The 27,359-nt window shown below is 43.9% G+C and overlaps 1 protein-coding gene across 10 annotated transcripts in view; it reads left to right on the top strand.

Annotated features, from left to right (window-relative positions):
- The first annotated feature begins 5,976 nt into the window (after positions 1–5,976).
- Positions 5,977–27,359, top strand: part of kcnj15 (potassium inwardly rectifying channel subfamily J member 15) — a 37,485-nt gene continuing 16,102 nt past the window's right edge. For 2 of the 10 annotated variants that reach the window (XM_068041185.1, XM_068041186.1), the window contains exon 1: positions 7,110–7,480. Coding sequence is in view for 1 of the 10 variants with exons in the window: in XM_068041178.1 (XP_067897279.1) it covers positions 6,145–6,287 (143 nt within the window). In the remaining 9 variants the exon portion in view is untranslated. The other 8 variants (XM_068041181.1, XM_068041179.1, XM_068041184.1 and 5 more) reach the window with 8 other exon arrangements.

The raw sequence follows: 27,359 nt of genomic DNA, 5'->3' as shown, positions 1-27,359 counted from the left end.
GCAACCTGTGATACAAGCCATCCGGACAAGGTAGCATATCCACACTAAGCATAGCCAGCCTTTCCAATTCATCCTGCCTATCAATATGGGCAATCTAGAACAGAAGATGTGATCTGACAACATCCACTGAAAAAGCACAGCATCTCAAATAAAACCTTTGTAATGATAATCTTTATATTGTAATGCTTTGTAATTGCATTGTTTCCTATATTACAACAGCGAATGGACTTCAAAAGTACTTCATTGGCTGTAAAGCAATTTGGGACGTCCTGAGGTCATGAAAGGCACTATATAAATGCAAGTTTTTTTTGTTTTTACACATCATTAAGGTGTTGGGAGGAATAATGCTCCTTCACTCTCCAGACACAATTTTTTTTAAATGTATATTATTTCAGTAAAAGAGTTGAATAATAAATTCATTACCATTATGATAGATCTACATTCAAGAAAACTCATGTGATCAAAATTAATCAGGCCAACAAACCTGTTGTGAGATTAGGCACTTGAAAATGAAGAGGAACCAGCTTTGGATCCAAAATTAGCAAGGCAATTTGAATCAACTATGTTTACTGCTCGCATTCCTGACTTCTCACTGCAGTCATTGATATTTCAGATATTACTGATATTTCCGTCATATCTCCCTGGCATTTGTAATACTTCCCGTGACTATTTGACTTAGCTATCTAGAAGATGCAGCTTTATGGTCATTTGGAAGATTCTGTAAGCACACGTATTTCCTCTAGGCCCATCTTTCATGTCCCTGTTTGTCCTATTATCACCTTATTTTGACTTGCACCATGATCCCTTTTGCCCTTTAATCACTCCTGCCCTTCACCCTATCACAACATTTCCTTTTGTTCTTTCCCTGCCAATTGAACCTTTTCCCTGGCTCTGTATTTGCTTTAAAGCTGGTCATTGCTAGTATTTTCCAGTTCTGATGGTCATCGACCTGAAATAGGATCTTTGTTTCACTCTCCACAGATGCTGCCTGTCCTGCTGAGTGTTTCCAGCATATTTTTTCAGATTTCCAGCATCTTACTTTAGTTTCCATTTTAGACATTATTGGCTTTAGAGATTGTATTTGGGACCACCTCTCCATAATCTTTGACATTCCAAGCTAATAGAAATCTCAGTTAGAACAAAAGTAGCCTCCCTATATCTCGATTACTTACCTTAATATATGGAGACTAGTTGCTTGCCTGGCATGTACCAAAAAAGCTGCAACATAATGAAGAGATTCATAAACCACAAAAGTGAAACCTATGTTCATTTGTTCATTTTGATAAATATTAATGGCCCAGAAGATATCTACCAGATAGTACAAGGAGATATGTGGAGAGAATAGAGAAGCTGGCATTATTCTCCTTAGAGAAGGATAGGTTAAGGGGAACTTTGATAGATGCATTCAAAATCTTGAAGGGTTTTGATAGAATATATCAGGAGAAACGGCTTCTCATGGCAGAAGGATCAGCAGCCAGATGACAAAGACCCACGAAGATTGGCAAAAGAACCAGAGACGAAATGAGGAAAACCAAGCTTACACAGTGAGTTGTTATGATCTGGAATGCGCTGCCTGAAAGGTCGATGGAGCAGATTCAATAGTAATTTTCAAAAGGGAATTGGATAAATGTGTTAGTTGACCTCTGTCATGACAATTAACAATTGACCCTGTCGAACTTGCATCGACTTAAAATGCAATTTCCAAGCAAAAAGGGCAATCACAGCATAAAAGTCCAGCCAATCATTTAAATGCTTTCTGGGCTCATAAATAGGCACAAAATGTACACAAACACTCTAGCACACAAATGTAGTTGGATGGAAAATCACAAGCAGAAAGAATTGGGCATAAAACTTTTTAAAGGACTGCTCAGCCAATTTCCAATCCTCCTGTGCCTGTTCTGCAATGGTACAACCATTACAGCAACTGGCCAGTGAAGAATTTCAACTCAGCTATGTGACTATTGGGGACTTGTTGGACATGATTATCAATCCAGTAAGAGAAAGAAGGACATGCATTTATGCAATGCTTTCACACCAGCAGGATATCCCAAAGTGCTTTACAGCCAATGACATACCTTTTGACATGCAGTTACTGTTGTAATTGTAAAACAGCTTTCACAGAAAGCAATTTTGATAATTATCAGATAATATGTTTTTAGTGATGTTGGTTAAGGAATAAACATTGGCCAAGGCACCAAGGATAACTCTCCTGCTCTTCTTCAAAATAGTGGCACGGGCCTTAATTTAACAACTCATCTGAAAGATGGCACCTTTGGCAATGCAGGACTTCCTCAGTCCTGTATTGGAATATCAGTCTAAATTTGGTGTTCTATTCTCTGGGGTGGGACTTAAACCTACAAGCTACTGACACAGAGGTGACAGTGCTGAGCCATGGCTAGCACATACTTATTATACATGTTATTTTATATTACATGATAGCATGATAATTCCATCCAGTGGTTTCTCAGCATGTTTTCTGTCTATTTCATAGATTGCATTAGAACTAAACAGAAATGTCACAGTAATCATACTTAAGTATTTGAAGTGTATTAATGCCCCAATATTATGGAAGACACAGCAAAATGTCAAGGCAGCAAACACTGTCATTGTCATAGATCTGAGTACAGAGACTGTTTAGGAAATGAAAATGTGTCTGCTTTCAGTGCAGAGTCTTGCTCAAATCAATGGGAGTGCAGATCAGATCATTGGGCATGGAAGTCAGCAGGTCTAGTGACTAGACCACCTGATTTTCCAGCCATTATAATTATTGACTAGAAAGTTGGGAGCACCACAAATCAGCTATACAGATCTCTGCGCCCGAAACCTTTGAGCTGTGCTCCTGTCAAGCAGGACTCCAAAGGAGGGGCAAAGCTTCAAAAGCACAGGCTTTAGAACTCCAGAGCTCTGAGATTATGGTCACATTCTTTTGAATTTATTTTCTTCTTTTTGTGTATTCCTCTCTTTCCCTTTTACTGATTTCGATATCAAGATTGTTCAAACTGCATATACGGCCCATAAGCCCAGGCAATCTGTCCCACAAAGCCAAAGGCAACATACTTTCTATTCATACTTATATATTTCTTACTCACTAATTTGTTCTCCTTTCATTTCATGTACATAGGCACTTGTAAAGGGCTGTCCTTAGTGCTGTTGTCACATTGGTGGAAAGATGCTAAGTTAGAAGAGCAAGGTATGTTACTCCGCCAAGTTTGACATAGATGTAAACTAATATGAATATTAACATGAATTTTATGCTACCAATTTTCCTGTCGCTAGTGCCCAGGAATCATTTATTTACCTATAATGACAGGATATGGGTGTGGAGAGCAATGATGCTGGGTCCCTGTGTCCATTTTGTAGGCCTTGGATTTCCAGGGTTTCCCCTCTGTGAGAGCAGTCAGAAGATCCTGACCAATGCAGTTATTTGTAGGCCTGTCGTGGTGCTTAGATTTTCTTGCCTAGATGGATGGATGGATGAAGGTAAAATAATATTAGGCCGACTCAACAGGTTCTGTAACTTGAGTGTAGCCCTTTTATTTATTGTGGATGCTTGAAGAGCCCTGCCTCTTAGCTTTGTGTCTGACTGAAGAACAAGAAAAAGAGACAGAAGGGTGTTGAATCCCAGCTCTGCCACCTCGTAGACAAAAAGGCTTCGAATGGAGGTCGGCGAGCATATGGAAAAGAAAGTCTGCTAAGAGCAGCCTTGACTCTGTGTCCTGGATCGAGGGAGATTGACCTAAATGCAGCGCTAGCCCATTTTACTCATAGGCAGTACAGTTCATTTTCCTGTAAACATCCTGAGGGTTACCATTGACCAGAAACTTAACTGGACCAGCCATATAAGTACTTTGGCTACAACAGCAGGTCAGAGGCTGGGAATTCTGTGGCGAGTAACTCACCTCCTGTCTCCCCAGCGCCTGTCCACCATCTATAATGCACAAGTCAGCATGTGATGGAATACTCTCCACTTGCCTGGATGGGTGCATCTCCAACAACATTCAAGAAGCTCGACACCATCCAGGACAAAGCAGCCTGCTTGATTGCCACCTCATCCACCACCCTCAACATTCACTCCCTCCATCACAGATGCACAGTGGCAGCAGTGTGCACCATCTGCAAGATGCACTGCAGCAATTCCCCAAGGCTCCTTTGACAGCACCTTCCAAACCCGTGACCTCTACCACCTAGAAGGATAAAGGAGGCAGATGCATGGGAACACCACCACCTGCAACTTCCCCAGCAAGCCCCACACGATCCTGACTTGGAACTATATCGGCGTTCCTTCACTGTTGCTGGGTCAAAATCCTGGAACTCCCTTCCTAACAGCACTGTGGGTGTACCTACACCCCAAGGACTGCAGCAGTTCAAGAAGTCAGTTCACCACCACCTTCTCAATCAGGGATGGGCAACAAATGCTGGCCTAGACAGCGACGCCCACATTCCATGAAAGAGTAACAAAACAGCTGCACTATGGGGGCTTATTGATATTGCGTAAGAGTTTGGCCAGTGCACATGTGTGAATTACTGACATCATAATGTCACTGCCAGCAACCATCAGAATAGAACACTTACTATCCCCAGAAAAGGCAATAAACTACAGGAACCTCAATAAAAAAAAGGATCTTCCAGTCTGACAAATTCTGTAAAGTTTGCTGCATATTGCCATGGGCTGTATGAGACTTGTGCTATGGGAGCCTGGGCTGAAGAACATATTAAAATATCTGTCTATGGAACAAGGTTCCTAGGGAGATGGTGGAAACAGTTTGTATCGATTCATTCAAGTGCAAATTAGATATATTTCTTTCAGGGTATTATATTGTGGGATATAGTATATGAGTAATTTTGAGACGTGATGTGGTAAGCTCAGCATGCTTGGGAGGAACAGGTGACTTTGGATCTGTGGTTCCCAAAGCTCTTCCTCACTTCATGTCTGGATCTGTTGTAAACTAATTAATCGAGATTGATTGCTATTATTAGTCAATAACTCCATTATCAATGTATTATGTGACTACAACAACAAGTTACATTTGTATAGCACCTTTAATGTAATAAAACATCCCAAGGTGCTGCACAGGAACATTGTAAAACAAAATATGGCACCGAACCACATAAGGAGATATTAGGATAGATGGCAAAAAGCTTGATCAAAGAAGTAGGTTTTAAGGAGTGTCTTACCAGAGAAAAGCAGGGTTGAGATGCAGAGAGGTGCAGGGAGGGAAATAAAGCAAGTGAAGGCACAGCCACCAATGGTGGAGCGATTAAAATCAGAGATGAGCAAGAGGCCAGAATTAGAGGAGCGCAGATATCTTGTAGGGTTGTAGGGCTGAAGGAGATCGGGAGGGGTGAGGCCATGGAGGGATTTGAAAACAAGGATGAGAATTTTAAAATCAAGGCGTTGCTTAACCAATGTAGATCAGCGAGCACAGGGACAATGGGAGAACAGAACTTGGTGCGAGTTAAGACACGGGCAGCAGAGTTTTGGATGACTTCAAGTTTACAGAGGGTAGAATGTGCGAGACCAGCCAGGAATAGTCAAGTGTAGAGGTAACAAAGGCATGAATGAGGGTTTCAGCAGCAGATGAGCTGGGACCGGGGAAACCAGAATGGTAGAAGGCAAACTAGATAGACCATGGTCTTTTTTTTTGTCTGGCAATTCCCGTTTCGACTGAATATAAATAAAAAGCCAAAGAGCTGGAAATCAGAAATAGAAACAGAAAATGCTGGAAATGCTCATTGGCTCAGTTCACATGGCTAGAGAGAACAACCAAATAAACATATCAGACTGTATTTTTATGACAGGTATATAACTGAAATATAAACTTGTCCATTCTCTCTAGCCATGCTAACCGACCTGCTGAGTGCTTCCAGCACTTTCTGCTTTTGCAACAACTAAGGGGAGGTGAAGGTGACGCAAGCTGGAAACAGCCCAAAGGCAGTCGTTGTGAGTTTTATTACTTCTACAGCTGCATTTGCTGACTGGACGAGTTCTCAGCAAAACACATTTTGGCCAGTGAGAACCCAGTAGTGTCTGAAGAACAAAAATGCAATCTTTAACACTTGATTGACCATCTCACTCAGACAGGCTGCAAGAATGGCTGATACAGAAAATGGAAAATGAACAAAGATTGTGCCATCTGATTAAGAATGCAGGAACATTGCTGTGGCAAGAGTACAGGGAGCTTTATTTCGCATTTGGTCTGTGCTTCATCAGACCTGAGCGTGCTTGACACTGGTGTTGGGCGCCAAAGTAGCAAAAATGGTCCTTTCCCCACCACTGAAAGGTTGAGGTGAATATATTTATATAAACACTGTTTATCACCTGTCACCATTATGACTTTTTTAGGTACGTTATCGAAAAAATAAACTACAGCTAAGTGAAAATTCATACAGGATTTTAAAATTGCAATGCAACTTCCTCAAAAACATTGGATACCAATTGTGCCATGATTTATATTGAGTTTTGATGAACAACTTAGAATATTTCAGAATTCTAATGGATTTAAAATATTTCAATTACGAATTTTTTATTGAAAGAACGTGTTGCATGATATTTAAGACAATTAAGTTATCCCTGATCTTAAAGTGACTGTTTCCATTTTATATGTTCAAACGTGACCTTTCTTATCAGTCATTGCTGAAATTTTAAGTGTTTTGTTTAAAAAAAAGCTTTAAATAAATCATTGTGATACGTTGAAAAAAAAATTAATGGACCTAAAGTGTTTGCAACCTTACGTCCTGTGTTACCAACGCAAGATTCCCAGTCAGATTCTGACAAAAATAGTGTTACTGAAAGAAATCTTTACATCTTCCTGTTTGGCACAAGCGGGGACACGAAACTTGCCAAAACATAGCGGTAATAAGTTTATTTTTGTTGTTTAAAATTCACATCGACTTCCTCGGGTGTAAAACTGTGCCAAAATGATTATTAAGAAACATCTGTTGATTTTAGCTATATATATTTTTTATTACATCAATTGTGTGTCTCTCGCCCCCTCTTTAAAAAAAATTCTGCTAGTATTCCATAAAGTCCTTTCCGCATACTTTCAGACTTCGCTTCATGTGACGGGAGGGGTGGCTGTTTGCAACATTCTCAAGGTGAAGATTGAAATTAAGTGGAAAGATATCAGAGAACAACGGGGCTGGGCGTTGGTGCATGTGTTTGATTCTGTCAAAAGTTCAGCCAAACGTGACACTTTTAAAGAAAAAAGTTTCTTAATGGATCAGTGACATCACTGGGAGAGGAGGGGGCATTAAATAAAAACTCCAATTCCTTCTTCCACCCCCCACCCTCCCCTACCCATGCCTTTCTCCGCAGGTAGGACCCGTCCTGGGACTGACTTGTGTTTTTTTCAACCCTTTGAGTCCCAGACTCTTGCCCGGTGACTGGTGTGTGATCGTCCCGATCTCCAGCGAGCCTGTCGCCGTCTTATAACCCACCACAGTTCGATAAAATGACCCTCTGAATCCCTTCTCACTTAAGGTAAGAGATTCTTAAACTCATTTTTATACTTCAACTGTGTCTCCTTTTTTTTAAAAAAAAAGATGCATTTTCGTTTTCCTCTTCAAATTTTAACAAAAATCCAGCCCTGTTTATTAATTGTGTTTAATTTCTTACAAATTGCAATACTTTGATCTACAGCGAAAGTAGCATTTCCAAATTTTATTTTGTGCAAGTTTCTGCATTTTAACCCAGCAAGGGATATACTTTTGATAACGTAACTTTCGTTTCAGGATTGTGCTAAAGTGAGTATGTCAAGATTATTTTTTTAAGTGTTCTGAACGTTTAGAAATCAATCATTCTGAGGGTTCTAATCTCTTGCCATCGCCATTGGAGTTTGGCAAGTTGGTTGACGATCTAATTTGTTTACGTCCTGTGCGAGGACTGGAGTAAAAAAGATGTGACTTCAACGCATTGATTTCCTCCCTCCCCATCCCCCTTTCCTCGTTTGGCCAGTGTGGGAATCGAGTTGAATCAGTGAGAATTCCAGGAGAGTTCCCCCCCAAGCAAAAGTTGTTTCCTGACATGAATGGTGTGAGATTTGGAGTTCTGAACTGCAGCGAGGAGCTGACGGTACAGGCAGATTGGCAAGGTGTGGAATAAAGTTAAATATTACCATAAGACTGCAGTTTTTAAAAATCCTTTTAACCCCTTCACCATTAAAATGCTCGAAATTACAATTTTAAAAATGAAGTCTTACAAGTACATGTCTTCTTTGTTCCTTATGATGGGCAGCCGCCTAAACCAAACAGGTAGAGGATGAACAAATTGCTTCCTTTATTTAAAAATGATTCTTAAGTGATCACCAGATATATCAAGTTATCATTACTGGCCCTGACCATTTTATTTAGAACTTGTTTACTTATCATAAGCTGTAAACTTTAAAAATAATGGCTGCCCAGGAGCTTAAAATCCCTTGCACATGCTAACACTATCGGCTCCATTTAAACAGAAAATATTGAACGAGCTCTTCCAAAGCAGTTCTGACTTCCTCCTTCTGAAGCCAGCTTTCAAGCACTATGATGTTATAAGGCTCTTTGTGATAGGGGAAAAGAGCCAGGAAACTGCTCAGGACTGTGTTTACACTGCTGGGGGTATCACTTTTCCAGTTACAATTGGAATTGGGACTCAGATCACTTTTGTCTTACCCCTTGCACTTCAATGCTGCAGCAAAGTGGAAACTATTTCACTCCAATGATGAAGTTCGTGTATAAATGCACCCTAAGGGTTGAAATGCCATCAATTCTGTAACAGTTCTTACAGAAAAAGGTTAAGGGAGTCAGGATATACTGTAAGAGTGCACTATGTTGTAATTATGCTTTTGTTGTCAGTATGATTCAGATACTATTTTTGGTGGTGAAACAAAGCAGTACAAAATTATGCAACAATTTATACTTGTACCTTTATATAGTGAACCATTGCAAGGAGCTACACAAATGGACTCTTATGCAGTAATTTCTAGAGGGATAGACTTGAAAAGCAGGAATTTTATGTTAATCTTGTAAAGAAACCTGGTTAGACCACACTTAAACTAGCTTGTACAGTTCTGGTCTCTATATTACAGAAATAATATACAGGCAATGGATAAAGGTGCAAATGAAGGATTTACAAGGATGATACCAGAACTGAGAGAGGTATCAGGAAAGACTGAATAAGTTGGGGCTCTTATCTCTAGGAAGAAGAAGACTGAGGGGTGACCTAATAGAGGTGGTTAAAATTATGAAGGAATTTGATCGGGTAGATGTCAAGATGTTTCCACTTGTGGGGAGTCCAGAACTAGGGACCATAAATATCAATCATAGGTCATCGGCCTGAAAGGCTAATTCTTTTTCTCTCTCCACAGATGCTTGTTTCTGTGCTGATAATTCTAAGTAATTGGGGAAAGAAGATAGAGGAAGTGGCCAAAGGTATAATTGAAATGAGGAGACTTTAGAAGATACCGGCTATCCAGTAAGATGGAGGGGTTTAGGCGGAGAATTCCAGCTTGTGTAATATAAAGGCTGAGGTCTCTGCCACTGATGGAACATAGGAGGGAGACACAGAATCAGGACTCAGAACAGCAGAGGGCACCACTGGAACACAAGGCTCGTAGAAGGATTTGTAAATAAGGGTAATGATTTTGAACACGTGCTGAGGAATGGAGAGGCAGTGGAAGCTGTTTCCCACCCATTGCTGTGGCTCTGTGCTAGCAGTCCTGCATCTAATTCAGAAGATCTTTGCTTCAAGTCCCACTTCAGTGACTTCAGCACAAAATCTAGACTGACACTCCAGTGCAGCACCAACACTGGTGGGGAGAAGGGAGGAGATAAGTTTCTCAGTGCTGGAGTGGAAGGAGTGGGATCAAAGTGATATAATTGGTGTAGGGGATGGTGGGAAGGGTTATAGTTTAAAGGTTATGTACTTTGGGGGGAAGATCAGGTGGACAAGGTAAGTGTTTGGGGGGGTTTGCTGGAAGAGGGACAGAATAAATGCATTTAATTTTTTAAATTAAATGTTCCTTTAAATATTTAAATTGAATGATAGGGCTCGAAGCCCTTTAAAAATGGCGTCAGCGTCTGCACACAGGTAGCTGATCCCATTGCCAGGGACGGACAGCCCGCTCCCTCCACGTGATCTGGGAGAAGGTGGGGGGGTGGGTGAACAGTCTGCCCCGGTTATTTAAATGAGACTCCGCGCTTAATATCGCAGCGACTCTGCGCCGTGCAGCCCGCAGAGGCGGGCTGCCATTGTTTTTGCCCGCTTCCGATTGTAATATACAAATGTGGCAGCTGATTTACACACAGTAAACTCCCGCAAACACCATGGCCAGATAATCTGATATTTTTTAATAATTGATTGAGAGATAGATATTGACCAGGGATAACTCCTCTGCTCTTCTTCAAAGTAATGCCATGGGATCTTTCACGTCCACTCAAGAGGGCAGGCAGAGCCTCAGTTTAGCATCTCATCGAAAAGACAGCTACTGCAACAGTGCAGCACTCTCCCAGAGCAGCACTGAAGTACCAGCCTAGATTTTTGTCTCAGGAGTAGGACTTGAACCCAGCATCCTCTGACTCAGGTGAAAGAGCAGCCAACTGAGCTGTGGCTGAAACCAGTGAAAAGAGGTTGCGATCACCAAAAGCATCAATGGGTCAGCTGAGCCACTGACAGCTTCTTAAACTTGAGCTGAACATTTTTAAAGTTAACTTTGCATTGGGTATAGTCACACTCCTGCACACAGTGCAAGACGATTTGGTTCTGAACCCAGTGAAAAATATAAAACCTAGAAAAGTTCCACTTGCAGTTAATGAAAACTGTTTTACACCAACACAAGACCTGTTGTACATTGCGCTAGTAGAGTGGAGATTATGGCTGTGTGTAGTTATTGGAGGATTCTACAAATTTGTATTAATTCATCGTGCCTGCCAAAAATCTACTACTTATTCAAAGCCTCTGTCATTTGCTTTAATTTATTTATTAGTAGATTAGAACGTCTCCTTCTCCCTTGCAATCTCAGTTCACACTTTGACATTGCAGGTGAATTTTGGTGTGTAGATCCTTCTTCCATGTTCCTGACGCAGAAGTAGATTTTTTGTGCATTTGGCCAGGACTGGCACAATCAATGAAGCTGTCTGTTTATTATGTATTTATCTTTATACGTTACTAAAAATCTAGTGTAGGGTTCCTGTCTTCCCATTGTTTCTATTTTTGCTCATGCTTTATTGTCTGATTATTTTCTTACTACAGTTAACCTGTTCTTCTGAAAGTTACATGTTTTCATCATCCAATAGTCAATCAGTAGGGTTAAAAATGTTTTTTAAGCAAACGCGGCAAATCTGAAATAAATATAAAACATGCTGGCAGCGGGTTAGTCAGTGTCGAAAGGGAAAGGATAGGCTACCACTTCAGGTATGAGCCTACCTCAGAAATGGAATTGTCAGTCTGGAAATTTCCTAATGTAGACCCAAAAGAACAAATCACGACATGCTCAAGTGAGCAGGGCTGCTGCATTCCTGGGCATGTCCTAACTTTTCTTACATTAGGGACTTCTCTTGGACCGTGTTACTTGCGATGAAGGCTCACACCTGAAAAGTTAGTCTTTTTTTAAATCACTCTTCTATTCCTGATTCACCTGCTCTTTATTTCCAAGTATTTTCTGTATTTGACTTCAATGATCATTTACCTTGTGTGCTGTTATTCGCGGAACTATTTTACACGGTAAGCTGTTTATAAAAGTCTCCAGTTTCAAGGTAACTCATTGGTAGCAGCGCTCCTGTCTCTGAGTCAGAAAATTGTGGTTTCATGCTCCGCTCCACGATTCGAGCACACAATCTAAGCTGACACTTTAGTGCAGGATTGAGGAAGTGTTGCACTTTTGGGACGTAATTTTACGCCACCCCAGCGATCTGGATGGTGGCAGGGTGGGTGGCGTAAAATTGAGCGGGAGACTCCAGGAGACCTTCCCGGTCCACTCCTGTTTCCGCCCCACTTTATGGGATACCTGGTGGCCTCTGAGCGCACCCGGGGGTTGAGGGGGCCTTGATAGTCGGGCACAGGGTGCCTGATTGAGGGACGCCCCTGCTTCCCCATCACCCCCAGGACCCGAGGCGTCCCCTTCCCCCCAAACGACCACCGTTGCTTCGCCGGGTCGTGACTGATGCCCACGGTGAGGCAAACCCCAACTTAGCTTGATTCCCGGCTCCATGTCCTCAGCTGGGCTGCAGTCCCAGCAGTGGCCACCGCTTTTGGCCCTGCACCACCAACTCTTTTGTCATTTAATCTGTCTTCCACCCTACCGCAGACCTTCTCTTTTGTTCTTTTTCCCACACTCCCCACTTTCACTTGCTAAACCCTATTAAATCGCTAACTTTTTCCAGTTCTGATGAAAGATCATCAACCTTAAATGTTAATTTTATTTCTGTCTCCACAGAAGCTGCCAGGCCTGCTGAGTATTTCCAGCATTTTCTGTTTTGATCACAATTATATGGGGATGAATTTTATTCGCGCGCCGCAAATAGCGGCGGCGCGCTTTGAAGTCGGCGGTCTTCAGGCCCCCAAGGGAGCTCATGTAAATGGAGGAGGCAGAACAGCCGCCCCCGATGATGTAGAGGAGGCGGCCGCTCCTTGGGGTACATTTATCTTTAAAGAAGTAATTATAAACGGGAGGCCCTTTCCCAACCCCGCCCCCCCACCCCCTCGATATTTTTTTACTGGCCGATATGTCAGTAATATATTTCATTCCCACCCTGAACTTTCCCCCCCAATCTCGTCACATTTGCCCTTCAACTCCTTCCCACCATCCCCACAGCCAATAAAAAGTGTTTTTCCCGCTCCTCCCCACCCCCACCCCCCCCCACTCCCGCACTGATAATTTCACTCCTCCCCCCTCCCCACCAGTGTCTCGCCTTGAATCCCCAACAGGGTTCGGAAGGCACAGGACTTCCGGCCACCTGCCGCAATATTAGCATGGGACGACTGCCCGGTCCAGGTAATATAATTAACATTTTTTTGAATATGTTTGAGTAGGCAAATGAAGGAGGGCCGCACTGAGGCCGCGCCACTGCCGGTGAAATACGGCTGGGCCTTCTCAACATCAGAGGTCGTGGTGGGCCTCTCCCGCAAGAGAACGGGCAGGAAAGTGGAGTTGAGACCGAGATGAGATTAGCCACGATCATATTGAATGGCAGAGCAGGCTCGAGGGGCTGAATTGCCTACTCCTGCTCCTAGTTCTTACGTTCTTATGTTTTGTGTTCTTATTTTACGGTAAAATTCTGGTAAAATTCAGCCCATAGAGTCTTGTTGAGATCATACCTGCAGTACTTCGTGCAGTTTTGGTCTCCTTGGAGGGAGAATAAAAGAAAGAAAGACATAGATACATAGAAAGTTTATGGCACAGAAGGAGGTCATTTGGCCCATCGTGTATGTGCCAACTGAAAAAGAACTGCCCAACCCAATCCCACTTTCCAGCTCTTGTCCCATAGCCCTATAGGCAACAACACTACAAGTGCATATCCAAGTACTTTTTAATTGTGATGAGGGTTTCTGCTTTTTCAGGTACACCCTTTCAGGCAGTGAGTACCAGACCTCCACCACGCTCTGGGTGAAAAATATTTCTTCTACTCCCCTCTAAACCTTCTACCAATTACTTTAAATCTGTGACCCCCTGGTTAATGGCCTTTCTGCTAAGGAGAATAGGTTCTTCCTATCCACTCTATCTAGACCTCTTATAATTTTATACACTTCAATTAAGTCTCCCCCTCAGCTTTCTCTTTTCCAAAAAAAACAACCCCAGCTGATTCAACCTTTCGTCATAGCAAAAATTCTCCATTCCTGGCAACATCCTCATAAATCTCCTCTGTACCCTCTCTAGTGCGATCACACCCTTCCTGTAATGTGGTGACTGGAACTGTACGCAGTACTCTAGCTGTGGTCTAACTAGTGTTTTATACAGTTTTACAATAGCCTCGCTGCTGTTATGGACTCCGGCAGTTCAAGAAGGCAGCTCACCACCAGCTTCTCAAGGGCAATTAGGGATGGGCAATAAATGCTGGCCTAGCCACCAATGCCCACATCCCAAGAACAAATAAAAAAAATATTCTATGCCTTCGCCAATACAGGAAGGTACCCAGTATATCCTCTAAACCACCTTATCTACTTGTCCTGCTACCTTTTGTGAATATGCACAGGAGGGGAGGAAAAGAGTGGGAGAGCTATAGTGATAGGGGATTCTATCATAAGGGGTACAGATAGGCGTTTCTGTGGCCACAAATGTGACTCCAGGATGGTATGTTGCATCCCTGGTGCTCGGGTCAAGGATGTCATGGAGCAGCTGCAGGACATTCTGAAGAGGGAGGGGGAACAGTCAGAGGTCGTAGTACACATTGGTACCAACGACATAGGTAGAAAGAGGGATGAGGTCCTGCAACCAGAATTTAGGGAGCTAGGTAGCAGATTAAAAAGCAGGACCTCAAAGTTTGTGATCTCTGGATTATTCACTGTGCCACGTGCCAGCGAGTATTGGAACAGGAGGATAGAGCAGATGAATGTGTGGCTGAGGAGATGGTACAGGAGGGAGGGCTTTAGGTTCCTGGATCACTGGGTCTGTTTCTGGCAAAGGTGGGACTTGTACAAGTTGGACGGGTTGCACCTGAATCGGAATGGGACCAACATCCTTGCTGGGAGGTTTGCTAGTGCTGTTGGGGGGGTTTAAACTAATTTGGCAGGGGTTGGAATACAGAGTGGAGGTACAGTAGGGGGTGAGGCACAGCCAAATATAGAAGAGAAACTGAGTCAGTTTGGAAGGCAGAGCAAATATAAACCTGTTAAGGCACAAGTGAAAAATGCAAGGCTGGATTGCATTTAGAGCCCATGGGATCCAGGGCAATTTGGCGAGTTGGATCCAAAATTGTCTTAGTGGCAGGAGGCAGAGGGTGATGGTCGAGGGTTGTTTTTGCGAGTGAAGCCTGTGACCAGTGGTGTACTGCGGGGATCGGCGCTGGGACCCTTGCTGTATGTAGTGTACATTAATGATTTAGACGTGAATATAGGAGATATGATCAGTAAGTTCGCAGATGACATGAAAATTGGTGGTGTCGTAAATAGTGAGGAGGAAAGCCATAGATTACAGGATGATATAGGTGGGCTGGTAAGATGGGCGGAGCAGTGGCAAATGGAATTTAATCCTGAAAAGTGTGAGGTGATGCATTTTGGGAAGACTAACAAGGCAAGGGAATATACAATGGATGGTAGGACCCTAGGAAGTACGAGGGTCAGAGGGACCTTGGTGTACTTGTCCATAGATCACTGAAGGCAGCAGCACAGATAGACAAGGTGGTTAGGAAGGCATATGGATACTTGCCTTTATTAGCCGAGGCATAGAATATAAGAGCAGGGAGGTTATGCTGGAGCTGTATAAAACGCTAGTTAGGCCACAGCTGGTGTACTGTGTACAGTTCTGGTCACCACAATATAGGAAGGATGTGATTACACTGGAGAGATTGCAGAGGAGATTCACCAGGATGTTGCCTGGGCTGGAGCATTTCAGCTATGAAGAGAGAGTGGATAGGCTGGGGTTGTTTTCCTTAGAACAGAGAAGGCTGAAGGGGGACCTGATTGTGAGGCATTGATAGGATAGGTAGGAAGAAACGTTTTCCCTTAGCGGAGGGGTCAATAACCAGGGAGCATAGATTTAAGGTAAGGGGCAGGAGGTGTAGAGGGGATTTGAGGAAAAAAATTTTCACCCAGAGGGTGGTTGCAATCTGGAATGCACTGCCTGAAAGGATGGTAGAGACAGGAACCTTCACAACATTTAAGAAGTATTTAGATGAGCACTTGAAACACCATAGCATACAAGGCTATGGGCCGTGCTGGAAAATGGGATTAGAATAGAAGTAGAAGTAGAACATTACAGCGCAGTACAGGCCCTTCGGCCCTCGATGTTGCGCCGACCTGTGAAACCATCTGACCTACACTATTCCATTTTCATCCATATGTCTATCCAATGACCACTTAAATGCCCTTAAAGTTGGCGAGTCTACTACTGTTGCAGGCAGGGCGTTCCACGCCCCTACTACTCTCTGAGTAAAGAAACTACCTCTAACATCTGTCCTATATTTATCACCCCTCAACTTAAAGCTATGTCCCCTCGTGTTTGCCATCACCATCCGAGGAAAAAGAATCTCACTATCCACCCTATCTAACCCTCTGATTATCTTATATGTCTCTATTAAGTCACCTCTCCTCCTCCTTCTCTCCAACGAAAACAACCTCAAGTCCCTCAGCCTTTCCTCGTAAGACCTTCCCTCCATACCAGGCAACATCCTAGTAAATCTCCTCTGCACCCTTTCCAAAGCTTCCACATCCTTCCTATAATGCGGTGACCAGAACTGCACGCAATACTCCAGGTGCGACCTCACCAGAGTTTTGTACAGCTGCAGCATGACCTCGTGGCTCCGAAACCCGATCCCCCTACTAATAAAAGCTAACACACCATATGCCTTCTTAACAGCCCTATTAACCTGGGTAGCAACTTTCAGGGATTTATGTACCTGGACACCAAGATCTCTCTGTTCATCTACACTACCAAGAATCTTCCCATTAGCCCAGTACTCTGCATTCCTGTTACTCCTTCCAAAGTGAATCACCTCACACTTTTCCACATTAAACTCCATTTGCCATCTCTCAGCCCAGCTCTGCAGCCTATCTATGTCCCTCTGTACCCTGCAACATCCTTCGGCACTATCCACAACTCCACCGACCTTAGTGTCATCCGCAAATTTACTAACCCACCCTTCTACACCCTCTTCCAGGTCATTTATAAAAATGACAAACAGCAGTGGCCCCAAAACAGATCCTTGCGGTACACCACTAGTAACTAAACTCCAGGATGAACATTTGCCATCAACCACTACCCTCTGTCTTCTTTCAGCAAGCCAATTTCTGATCCAAAGCTCTAAATCACCTTCAACCCCATACTTCCGTATTTTCTGCAATAGCCTACCGTGGGGAACCTTATCAAACGCCTTACTGAAATCCATATACACCACATCCACTGCTTTACCCTCATCCACCTGTTTGGTCACCTTCTCGACAAACTCAATAAGGTTTGTGAGGCACGACCTACCCTTCACAAAACCGTGCTGACTATCACTAATGAACTTATTCTTTTCAAGATGATTATAAATCCTGTCTCTTTTAGATAGGTGCTTGATGGCCAGCACAGACACGATGGGCTGAAGGGCCTGTTTCTGCGCTGTATAACTCTTATGACACTCTAAGGACTCTCTGTTCCTTTACATTTCTCATTATCCTATCATTTATTGTGTATTCCCTTGCCTTGTTTGCTGCTTGGCCCTGGCAGAACCCAAACTGAGCATCAGTGAACAGGTTATTGGTGTGTACGTGCCACTTGATAGCGTTGTCGACAATACCTTCCATCACTTTGCTGATCATTGAGAGTAGAGATGATGGGGCCAGGTTGGATTTGTCCTGCTTTTTGTGGACAGAACATACTGGGTAATTTTCCACATTGTAGGTGCTTTTGATGTATCTGTACTGGAACAGCTTGACTAAGGGTGTGACGAGTTCTGGAGCTCAAGTCTTCAGTACTACAGCCGGAATGTTGTCAGGGCCCATAGCCTTTGTGGTATCCAGTGCCTTCAGCTGTTTCTTGATATCACGTGGAGTGAATTGAGTTGTCTGAAGACTGGCACCTATGATGGTGGGGACCTTAGCAGAAGACCGAGATGGATCATTGACTTGGCACTTCTGGCTGAAGATGGTTGCAAATGCTTCAGCCTTGTCTTTTTCACTGACTTGCTGGTGCCTAGTGGATGCACTGTCATGAATCCAGCGGCCTATGTATGTGTCCTTGTCCAGGATACGAGAAAAGTCCTGGAGCTTCCACATGGCATAGAATGTGCACTTGACAGGACTGAGGTGCCCTGCAATGCCTCTATTTATTAGACAACAAGCTAAACTTACCAGAAATAAACTTAAGATTATTTTGTGCCTTGCACAATGTCCAAAAGCGCTTTACAGCCAGTGAAGGACTTTTGAAGTGTAGTCATTGTTGTTAAGTAGGAAACACAGCAGCCAATTTTCACACAGCAAGCTCCCACAAACAGAAATGACCAGATAAGCCATTTGTAATGTTGATTGAGGAATAAATATTGGCCAGGACACCTGTTCTTCTTCAAAATAGTGCCACGTGATCTTCTACATCCACCTGAGAAAGCAGACAGAGTTTTAGTTTAACGTCTCATTGAAAGACAGCATCTCCAACTGTGCAGCACTCCCTCAATATTGGAATGTCAGCCTAGACTTTTGTGCTCATGCCCCTGGAGTGGGACCTGAAGCCACAACCTTCTAACTCAACAGTGAGAGTGCTCGCAACTGAGCCACAGCTAAACTGTGCAATAAAGATTTACTAGACTGATTGCTGGGATGAAAGGATGTTGTCCTCTGAAGGGAGATTGAGTAGACCAGGCCTATATTCCCCGGAGTTAAGAATAAGAGGTGATCTAATTGTAACAGTAAATTCTTAAGGGGCTAGAAGGATATTTCCTTTGGCTGAGGAATCTAGAACTAGGGGCTCACAGTCTCAGATTAAGTGGCCTGCCATTCTTCGCTTTCTTCACCTAAAGGATGGTAGTTCTTTGCCATTCTCTACCCCAGAGGGCTGTAGATGTTCAGCCATTGAGTATATTCAAGACAGAGATTAGCGATTTTTGGGTACTAAAGGAATTACAGGATACGGGAATTGTGCGGGAAGGTGGAATTGAGGGAGAAACTCTTTTCCTATTTCATTTTGACTTGGAGCCAATATGATTACTTTTCCTAATCTTAAGCAGAGTGTGGGGGTGTGGAGAGAATGATGTTATGGTACCATTTGTACAATTACAAGAGTATCAACATTTCATCCAAAACTCTGCCACCCATGTCCTAACTCGCACCAAACTTTTTCACCCAGAGGACGGTAATGGTCTGGAACCCACTGCCTGAAAGGGTAGTTGATGCAGAGACCCTCAACTCATTCCAAAGGAATCTGGATATGCACCTCAAGTGCCGTAAGCTGCAGGGCTATGGACCAAATGCTGGAAGATGGGATTAGAATAGGTGGATCATTTTTCAGCTGGCACAGACACGATGGACCAAGTGGCCTCTTTCTGTGCCTTAAACTTTCTATGATTCTATGAAATGCTGTTCAGCCATCACCCCTGTGTTTGCTGATCTACACTGGCTTCCAGTTAAACTATGTCTCAATTTTAAAATCCTCATTCTTGTTTTCAAATCCCTCCATGGCTTGGCCCCTCGTTACCTCTGTAATCTCCTGTAGCCCTACAACTCTCTGAGATATCTGCCCTCTTCTCATTCTGGTCTTTTCAGCACCCCTAATTTTAATCTCTCCAATATTGGTGGCCATGCCTTCAGCTGCCTAAATCCTAACCTCTGGAATTCCCTCCCCTAAATTTCTCCGCCTCTCCAGCTCGTTTTTCCCCTTTAAGGCGTGACTTAAAACCGACCTCTTTGACCAAGCTTTTGGTCATCTGCCCTAATATCTTCTTATGTGGCTTTGTGACAATATTTGTTTTATAATGCCTCTGTGAAGTGCCTTGGAATGTTTTATTACGTTAAAGGCACTATATAAATACAAGCGGTGTTGTTGATGATCAACCATGATCTTATTGAATGGCGGAGCAGGCTCTAAGGGCCAAATGGCCTACTGCAGCTCCTATTTCTTATATTCGTACATCCCATCTCCTGTTTGATTTTGACTTGGAGCCGATATAATTATTTTTCCTAATTTTTAAGCAGGGTGTGAGGAGAATGATCTTATGGCACCATTTGTACAATTACAAGAGTATCAGTAGTGACTTCATGCGGAGATGAGGAGAATTACTTTTACATAGCTAGTTATTATCGGGAATGCACTGTCTGAACAGGTGGTGGAAGTAGGTTCAATATTAACTTTCGAAATGGAATTGGATTTAAAATTGAAAAGGAAAAAAATTCTCCAGGGCTTTGGGGAAATAACGGGGCGGGGGTGTGGGACTAATTGGGTAGCTCTTTCAAAGGGCAGGAACAGGCACAATGGGCTGAATGGCCTCCTTCCGTGTTGTATGATTCCAAGATTCTATGACTTGTTACCTCAATGAGATGTTGTCAATGTGGAAAAACAAAACCACAAAACTATGTTACCTTTTGAAAAACAAAATGTCAAATTTCCCATCTCACAAGAAACCCGCTACTCTCGGAACCTTCCCTCCAGGCCCAATCCCATCACTAATGCGGAGGAACAGGCTGCGCCCGGACCAGCTCCATTGAGTTTAGCGGATTCTGCAAAATTGGGAACTAACACAGACCTGCCTAATTACTGTAATAAAAACAGAAATTGCTGGAAACACTCAGCAAGTATGGCAGCATCTGTGGAGAGAGAAACAGAGCTAATGGGGGGAATTTTATGGAGGCAACAGGGGTCTCGGCCGCCAGGGGAGAACTGGCGAGAGACCCGTGCTGCCTCCTCCGGGAAGGCTCATCAGAATTAGGCGCTAGATCCAGGACTCAGGTGAGTGATGGTGGGAGGAGGTGTGGTGGAGTGGGTTCGGCATCAAAGGCAGTGAAGTGGCACTCAGCGGGCCCCCCACTTCCCAATGCTGGGTCCCTTGATCAGGCACTGTGCCTTTGAATGAGGGACACCCACCTACCCAGCAGCCGTGAAGCAACCCGCACAGATTTGCATGTTTTGTTCCCTGCGTGGTGACAGGCCCGCCCTCCGATGCTTTAATACATGTGGTGGCAGGAAGAGGCCCGTAATTGGCCATTAATTGCCCATTTAAGGGCCTCAATTGGCAGTGGGGTGGGCAGGCTGTCCATGGGCCTTCCCGCCATGGACTTAATTGGGGTAGAGATGGGAAGGTGGCAGGGTCCCCAGCTGCCACCTTCCTGTCTGGTTAAATGTCCTCCCTGCATCCTGGACCCTGGGGGAAAGCATGTCATTCAACTCAACATTTCAGGACTGTGATCTTTCATTAGAACTGAGAAAAGTTAGAAATGTAATAGGTTTTGAGCAGGGGAAAATGATGGAGGATAGTAAGAAGAACAAAAGAGAAGATCGGTGATAAGGTAGAGAGCAGGAGAGATGAAATGACAAAAGATTTCATAATGCAAAGCCAAAGGTTGTGGTAATGGGACCAGTAAAGAAACAAAGGATGTGCCTAGAGGAGGTGTGAATGGCAGGAGAGCAGGACTCCAAACGCACAGTCAAGGAATTAAGAAAGAAACAAGAAAAAGAACAGTAAAAAATGAGACAAAATGGGGGCAGAGGTCATGATCTTAAATTGTTGAGTACGGAAGGCTGAAAGTGCCCAGTTGAAAGATGAAGTGCTGTTCCTTGAGCTTGTGTCGAGCTTCATTGGAACACTGTTACAGGCCAAGATAGAGAATTAAAATGGCAACTGGAAGCTCAGAGTCATGCTTGCTGGCTGAATGGAGGTGTTCCGCAAAGCGGTCACCCAGTCTGCTTCATCTCCTCAGTGTAGAGGAAACCACATTGTGAGCAGGGTATATACTATATTAAATTGAAAGAAGTACAAGTAAATCGCTGTTTCACTTGGAAGGAGTGTTTGGGGCCTTGGATGGTGAGAAGGGAGGTGATAAAAGGTACTGTAGGAAAGGGAGGGTGTGTTGGGGTAACTGAGGAGTGGACCAGGGTGTCAAGGATGGAACGATCCCTTTGGAATACTGAAAGGGGAAGGGAGGGGAGGGGAAAATGTGTTTGGTGGTGGCATCATGCTGGAGGTGATGGAAATGGTAGAGGCTGATTCTTTGAATACAGAGGCTGGTGGGGTGGAAGGTGAGGATAATGGGAACCCCACCGTGGGTCTAAGAGGGAGGGGAAAGAGTGAGAGCAGAAATGCCTGAAATAGGACGGACCCAGTCGAGACCCAGTCAACCACGGTGGGGGTGAATCTTGGTTGAGGAATAAAGGAAGATATGTCAGAAGTCAAAACAGAAAGTGCTGGAAATACTCAGCAGGTCTGGCAGTATCCATGGAGAAAGAAACACGATAACGTTTTAGGTCTGTGACCTTTCATCAGAACTGGTCGAAAGAACAAAGAACAAAGAACAGTACAGCACAGGAACAGGCCATTCGGCCCTCCAAGCCTGTGCCGATCTTGATGCCTGCCTAAACTAACACCTTCTGCACTTCCGGGGCCCATATCCCTCTATTCCCTTCCTATTCATATATTTGTCAAGATGTCTCTTAAACGTCGCTATCGTATCTGCTTCCACCACCTCCCCTGGCAGCAAGTTCCAGGCACTCACCACCCTCTGTGTAAAAAAGGTTGCATTGTCCGGGGAAAAAACATACTTGACCTGGTCCTCACCAATTTACCTGTCGCAGATGCATCTGTCCATGACAGTATTGGTAGGAGTGACCATCGCACAGTCCTTGTGGAGATGAAGTCCCATCGACACATTGAGGATCTCCACCCACCATGCTAAATGGGATGAATTTCAAACAGATGTAGCAACTCAAAACTGGGCAGCCATGAGGCCATCAGCAGCAGCAGAATTGTATTCAACCACAATCTGTAACCTCTTGGCCCGGCATATCCTCCACTCTAGCATTACCAAAAAGCCGGGGAACCAACCCTGGTTCAATGAAGAGTGCCGAGCAAGCCAGGAGCAGCACCAGGCATACCTAAAAATGAGGTGTCAGCCTGGTGAAGCTACAACACAGGACTACTTGCATGCCAAACAGCTGAAGCAGCCTGCAATAGACAGGGCTAAGCGAGCCCAAACCAACGGATTAGATCGAAGCTCTGCAGTCCTGCCACATCCAGCCATGAATGGTGGTGGACAATTAAACAACTAACTGGAGGAGGAGGCTCCACAAATATCCCAAATAGGGCGGCACAGTGGCGCAGTGGTTAGCACCGCAGCCTCACAGCTCCAGGGACCCGGGTTCGATTCCGGGTACTGCCTGTGTGGAGTTTGCAAGTTCTCCCTGTGTCTGTGTGGGTTTTCTCCGGGTGCTCCGGTTTCCTCCCACAAGCCAAAAGACTTGCAGGTTGATAGGTAAATTGGCCATTATAAATTGTCACTAGTATAGGTAGGTGGTAGGGAAATATAGGGACTGTTGGGAATATGGGATTAGTGTAGGATTAGTATAAAAAATGGGTGGTTGATGTTCGGCACAGACTCGGTGGGCCGAAGGGCCTGTTTCAGTGCTGTATCTCTAATCTAATCTAATCTAATCTAATCCCCATCCTCAATAAAAGCAAAATACTGCGGATGCTGGAAATCTGAAACAAAAACAAGAAATGCTGGAATCACTCAGCAGGTCTGGCAGCATCTGTGAAAAGAGAAGCAGAGTTAACGTTTCGGGTCAGTGACCCTTCTTCGGAACTGACAAATATTAGAAAAGTCACAGATTATAAGCAAGTGAGGTGGGGGTTGGGCAAGAGATAACAAAGGAGAAGGTGCAGATTGGACCAGGCCACATAGCTGACCAAAAGGTCATGGAGCAAAGGCAAACAATATGTTAATGGTGTGTTGAAAGACAAAGCATTAGTACAGATTAGGTGTGAATACACTGAATATTGAACAGCAGCAAGTGCAAACCTGAAAAAAAACCTGAAAAAGACAGTGGGTAAGCAAACTGAACAAACTAAGATGAAATGAAATAAGTGCAAAAAAAAGATGGTAAAAAATGTAAAAAAGAATGTAAAAAAAAGGAAGAAAAAATAACTAAAAATGAAAGTAAAATGGGGGGCTGTCATGCTCTGAAATTATTGAACTCAATGTTCAGTCCGGCAGGCTGTGGTGTGCCTAATCGGTAGATGAGATGCTGTTCCTCGAGCTTGCGTTGATGTTCACTGGAACACTGCAGCAATCCCAGGACGGAGATGTGAGCATGAGAGCAGGGGGTGTGTTGAAATGGCAAGCAACCGGAAGCTCAGGGTCCTGCTTGCGGACTGAGCGGAGATGTTCCGCAAAGCGGTCACCCAGTCTGCGCTTGGTCTCCCCAATGTAGAGGAGACCACACTGTGAGCAGCGAATACAGTATACCACATTGAAAGAAGTACAAGTAAATCGCTGCTTCACCTGAAAGGAGTGTTTGGGGCCTGGGATAGTGAGGAGAGAGGAGGTAAATGGGCAGGTATTACACCTCCTGCGATTGCAGGGGAAGGTGCCCTGGGACGGGGACGAGGTGGTGGGGGTAATGGAGGAGTGGACCTGGGTGTCGCGGAGGGAACGATCCCTTCGGATTGCTGACAGGGGAAGGGAGGGGAAGATGCGACTGGTAGTGGCATCATGCTGGAGGTGGCGAAAATGGCGGAGGATGATCCTTTGGATATGGAGGCTGGTGGGATGAAAAGTGAGGACAAGGGGAACCCTGTCACGGTTCTGGGAGGGAGGGAAAGGGGTGAGGGTAGAGGTGCGGCGAATGGGTTGGACACGGTTGAGGGCCCTGTCAACCACAGTGGGGGGAAATCCTCGGTTGAGGAAAAAGGTCATATCAGAAGCACCGTCATGGAAGGTAGCATCATCAGAGCAGATGCGTCAGAGACGGAGAAACTGGGAGGAGGTAGGGTGTGAAGAAGTGTAGTCGAGGTAGCTGTGGGAGTCGGTGGGCTTATAATGGATATTGGTAGACAACCTATCCCCAGAGATGGAGACAGAGAAGTCGAGGAAGGGAAGGGAAGTGTCAGAGATGGACCATGTATAACATGTTTGCATAACGTTTATCTTCCATTTTAAAAGAGGCATGATCCCATTTAAACTGAATGGGTTAATCCCTGTGTTAAAAAAGTGGTAGATGATTGTCATTTGAGTGTATTAAGCATCTATCTGCTAATGAGCGACAGTAATTTCTAGCCTTATATTTTTAACAGTAAGGCAGTGCTTCGAACAGAAAGCACTCCTTCCCCATTCCCCCCTCCCCCCCAACTTCCCTAGCTGCCCTTGTATTTATGCTGAATTATTAATGGACTAATTTACTTACAATCTTCCCCTATTCTCCTCCCAGCTGCACACAAAAACCCACCAAATCCACTCCATTCATTCTCTTCATCCAGTCTCTTCTCCATCTTCTGTTCCATTAAGAGCAGATTTAGCCCCTCTTCAAATTTGTGCGATAATATCTGGAAGTAGGCTTGCTTGGACCTGTTCACAACCATAACTACCACACATCACCTCAGTACTTTAACATTTATTCAACGTTCTCCATACGTTCTCAGCACATCGCTTTCTGATAGGAACACCCAGGTGAGGAGCGCATTACTCATCATCTATCCATGTGGTCCTTTCAGAAATGCACATGCTGAGAACTGCCCGCACAGCAGAGTGTCTCATAGTTGTGTTTCTTAACACTACCTTGCATTACCTCAGTAACCTATGAACATTTTCTAGATTTGTGGGTTTTATGTACACAACAACTTGTATTTATATAGTGCCTTGAATGTAATAAATCATCCCAAAGCACTTCACGGGTGCGTTATAAACCAACATTTGAAATTGAGCCATGTGGCACATGGCCATATTAGGGCAGATGGCCAAAAGCTTGATCAAAGAGTTGGGTTTTAAGGAGCATCTTAAAGGAAGAGAGGGGGAGAGGTTTAGAGAGGGTGTTCCAGAGCTTAGGGCCTAGGCAGTGGAAGGCATGGCCACCAGCGATGGAGCAATTAAAATAGGGATGCTCAAGAGGCCAAAATTAGGGGAGAGCAAATATCTTGGAGGGTTGTGGGGCTGGAGGAGATTGTGGAGATAGGATACATGCTTCTTAAGATTTTCATTCCTTTTCATAGAGTGTGAGTGGTAAATGATGCCTTTAGACATTGAGACACTTTTGAATACAGCCCCGTGACCTCAGTAAGTTAAAGACTTGATCAGATTGGAAAGCTAAAGCTGTAGGGAACCATCATTGTCACAACTGTCATTTTTACTGATGTTGGACAGGAGTTAAAGTGGCCTATATGTAAGTTAAGTTATTCTCCTAGCAAACATTGTTATAGAAGTCTGAAAGTGTGTTCCTGAGCTTCTGGTCACTTATCATTTTAATTCTCTGCCTCACTCCCACTCTGACCTCTTTATCTTAGGCTTCCTCCAGTGTTCTAAGGAAGCTGAAGGAACAGCACCTCATCTTTCGATTAGGCACTTAACAGCCTTCCGGATGCAATGTTGAGTACGATTTCAGATTATAAATACTGCTTCCATTTTTTTTTTGGACAATAGGTGCTGGTAATGATTCTGCTATTGCCATTCACACCTCCTCTAGACCCATCTTTCGTTCTTTTGCTTGTCCCATTACCAACCCCTTTTGCCTTGTGACATTGTCCCTTTTGTAATGTAGACTCTCCTGCCTTCCGCTGTAGCACAGACCTTCCCTTTTGTTGTTTCCATCCCACTCCCCTTTCCCTGCCTCTGCACTTGCTTAAAACCTGATGCACCTCTAACTTTTTCCAGTTCTGATGAAAAGTCACAGATGGAAACACTAACTCTATCTCTCTCCACAGATGCTGCCAGACCTGCTGAGTATTTCCAGCACTTTCTGCTTTTATTTCCAATTTCCAGTGCCTGCAGTATTTTTCTTTTGCTATAAAACAGGTAGTTCCAGAAAGTTCTATTTTCAGTTCCTGATTTTGAATCCTCGCTTCAGGCTTCTTCTGACTTTGGCTCTTTGCTCCTGGGTTCTGTTGACTTGTGCTCTCCAGCACTCACTTCAGTTTCTGTTAACCTCTGCTTCTTTCTCTTTTACTCATTCTCTGTTGAATTCAGCTCTTTATAACTGACAGGAACTCAAGAGTGAAAAGTCTCACTCAGCAAATTGAACACACTGTAATCGATCCAGCTCAAAGTGTCTTCATAATGGGGTAGGGTGGAGGAGGAGTTCCAGGAAGAATTTAAACAGGTAGAAGTTGTTAAAACAAATACATTACAGCACCTTTAGGGCACAGCAGGTTTAACTAAATTTACCAGTCATTCTTCTCATTTGTCAGTTTTCTAAAGAAAAGGATAAGAGTTTCATGTTTCTCTGTTGCCACAGGGATTACAGCTAAGTGTAATGATATGTGTGTTAAATTTTCATACTTATATCCACTTGAATTGTAAAGAACACCTGGGCTATAACTTTTCTAGTGTTTGCAAAGAGCTTCTTAAGCTGTATCAGAGCGTGTTGACATATTGGTGCTACAGTTCTGTCATGAGTTCTTTTCTTTATTAATTCACAGGATGTGAGCGTTACTGGCAACGCCAGCAGTTATTTTTCATCCCTAATTGCCCTTGAACTGATTGCTTGCTAGGCCATTTCAGAGAGCATTTAAGAATCTACCGCATATAGGCCAGACTGGTTAAGAACAGCAGATTTCCTTTCCTG

This window comes from Heterodontus francisci, chromosome 10 (genome assembly GCF_036365525.1).
Source record: "Heterodontus francisci isolate sHetFra1 chromosome 10, sHetFra1.hap1, whole genome shotgun sequence".
Taxonomy (NCBI): Eukaryota; Metazoa; Chordata; class Chondrichthyes; order Heterodontiformes; family Heterodontidae; genus Heterodontus; species Heterodontus francisci.
Note: the sequence above shows the minus strand (reverse complement) of the source record. Positions and strands in the feature narration are given on the sequence as shown.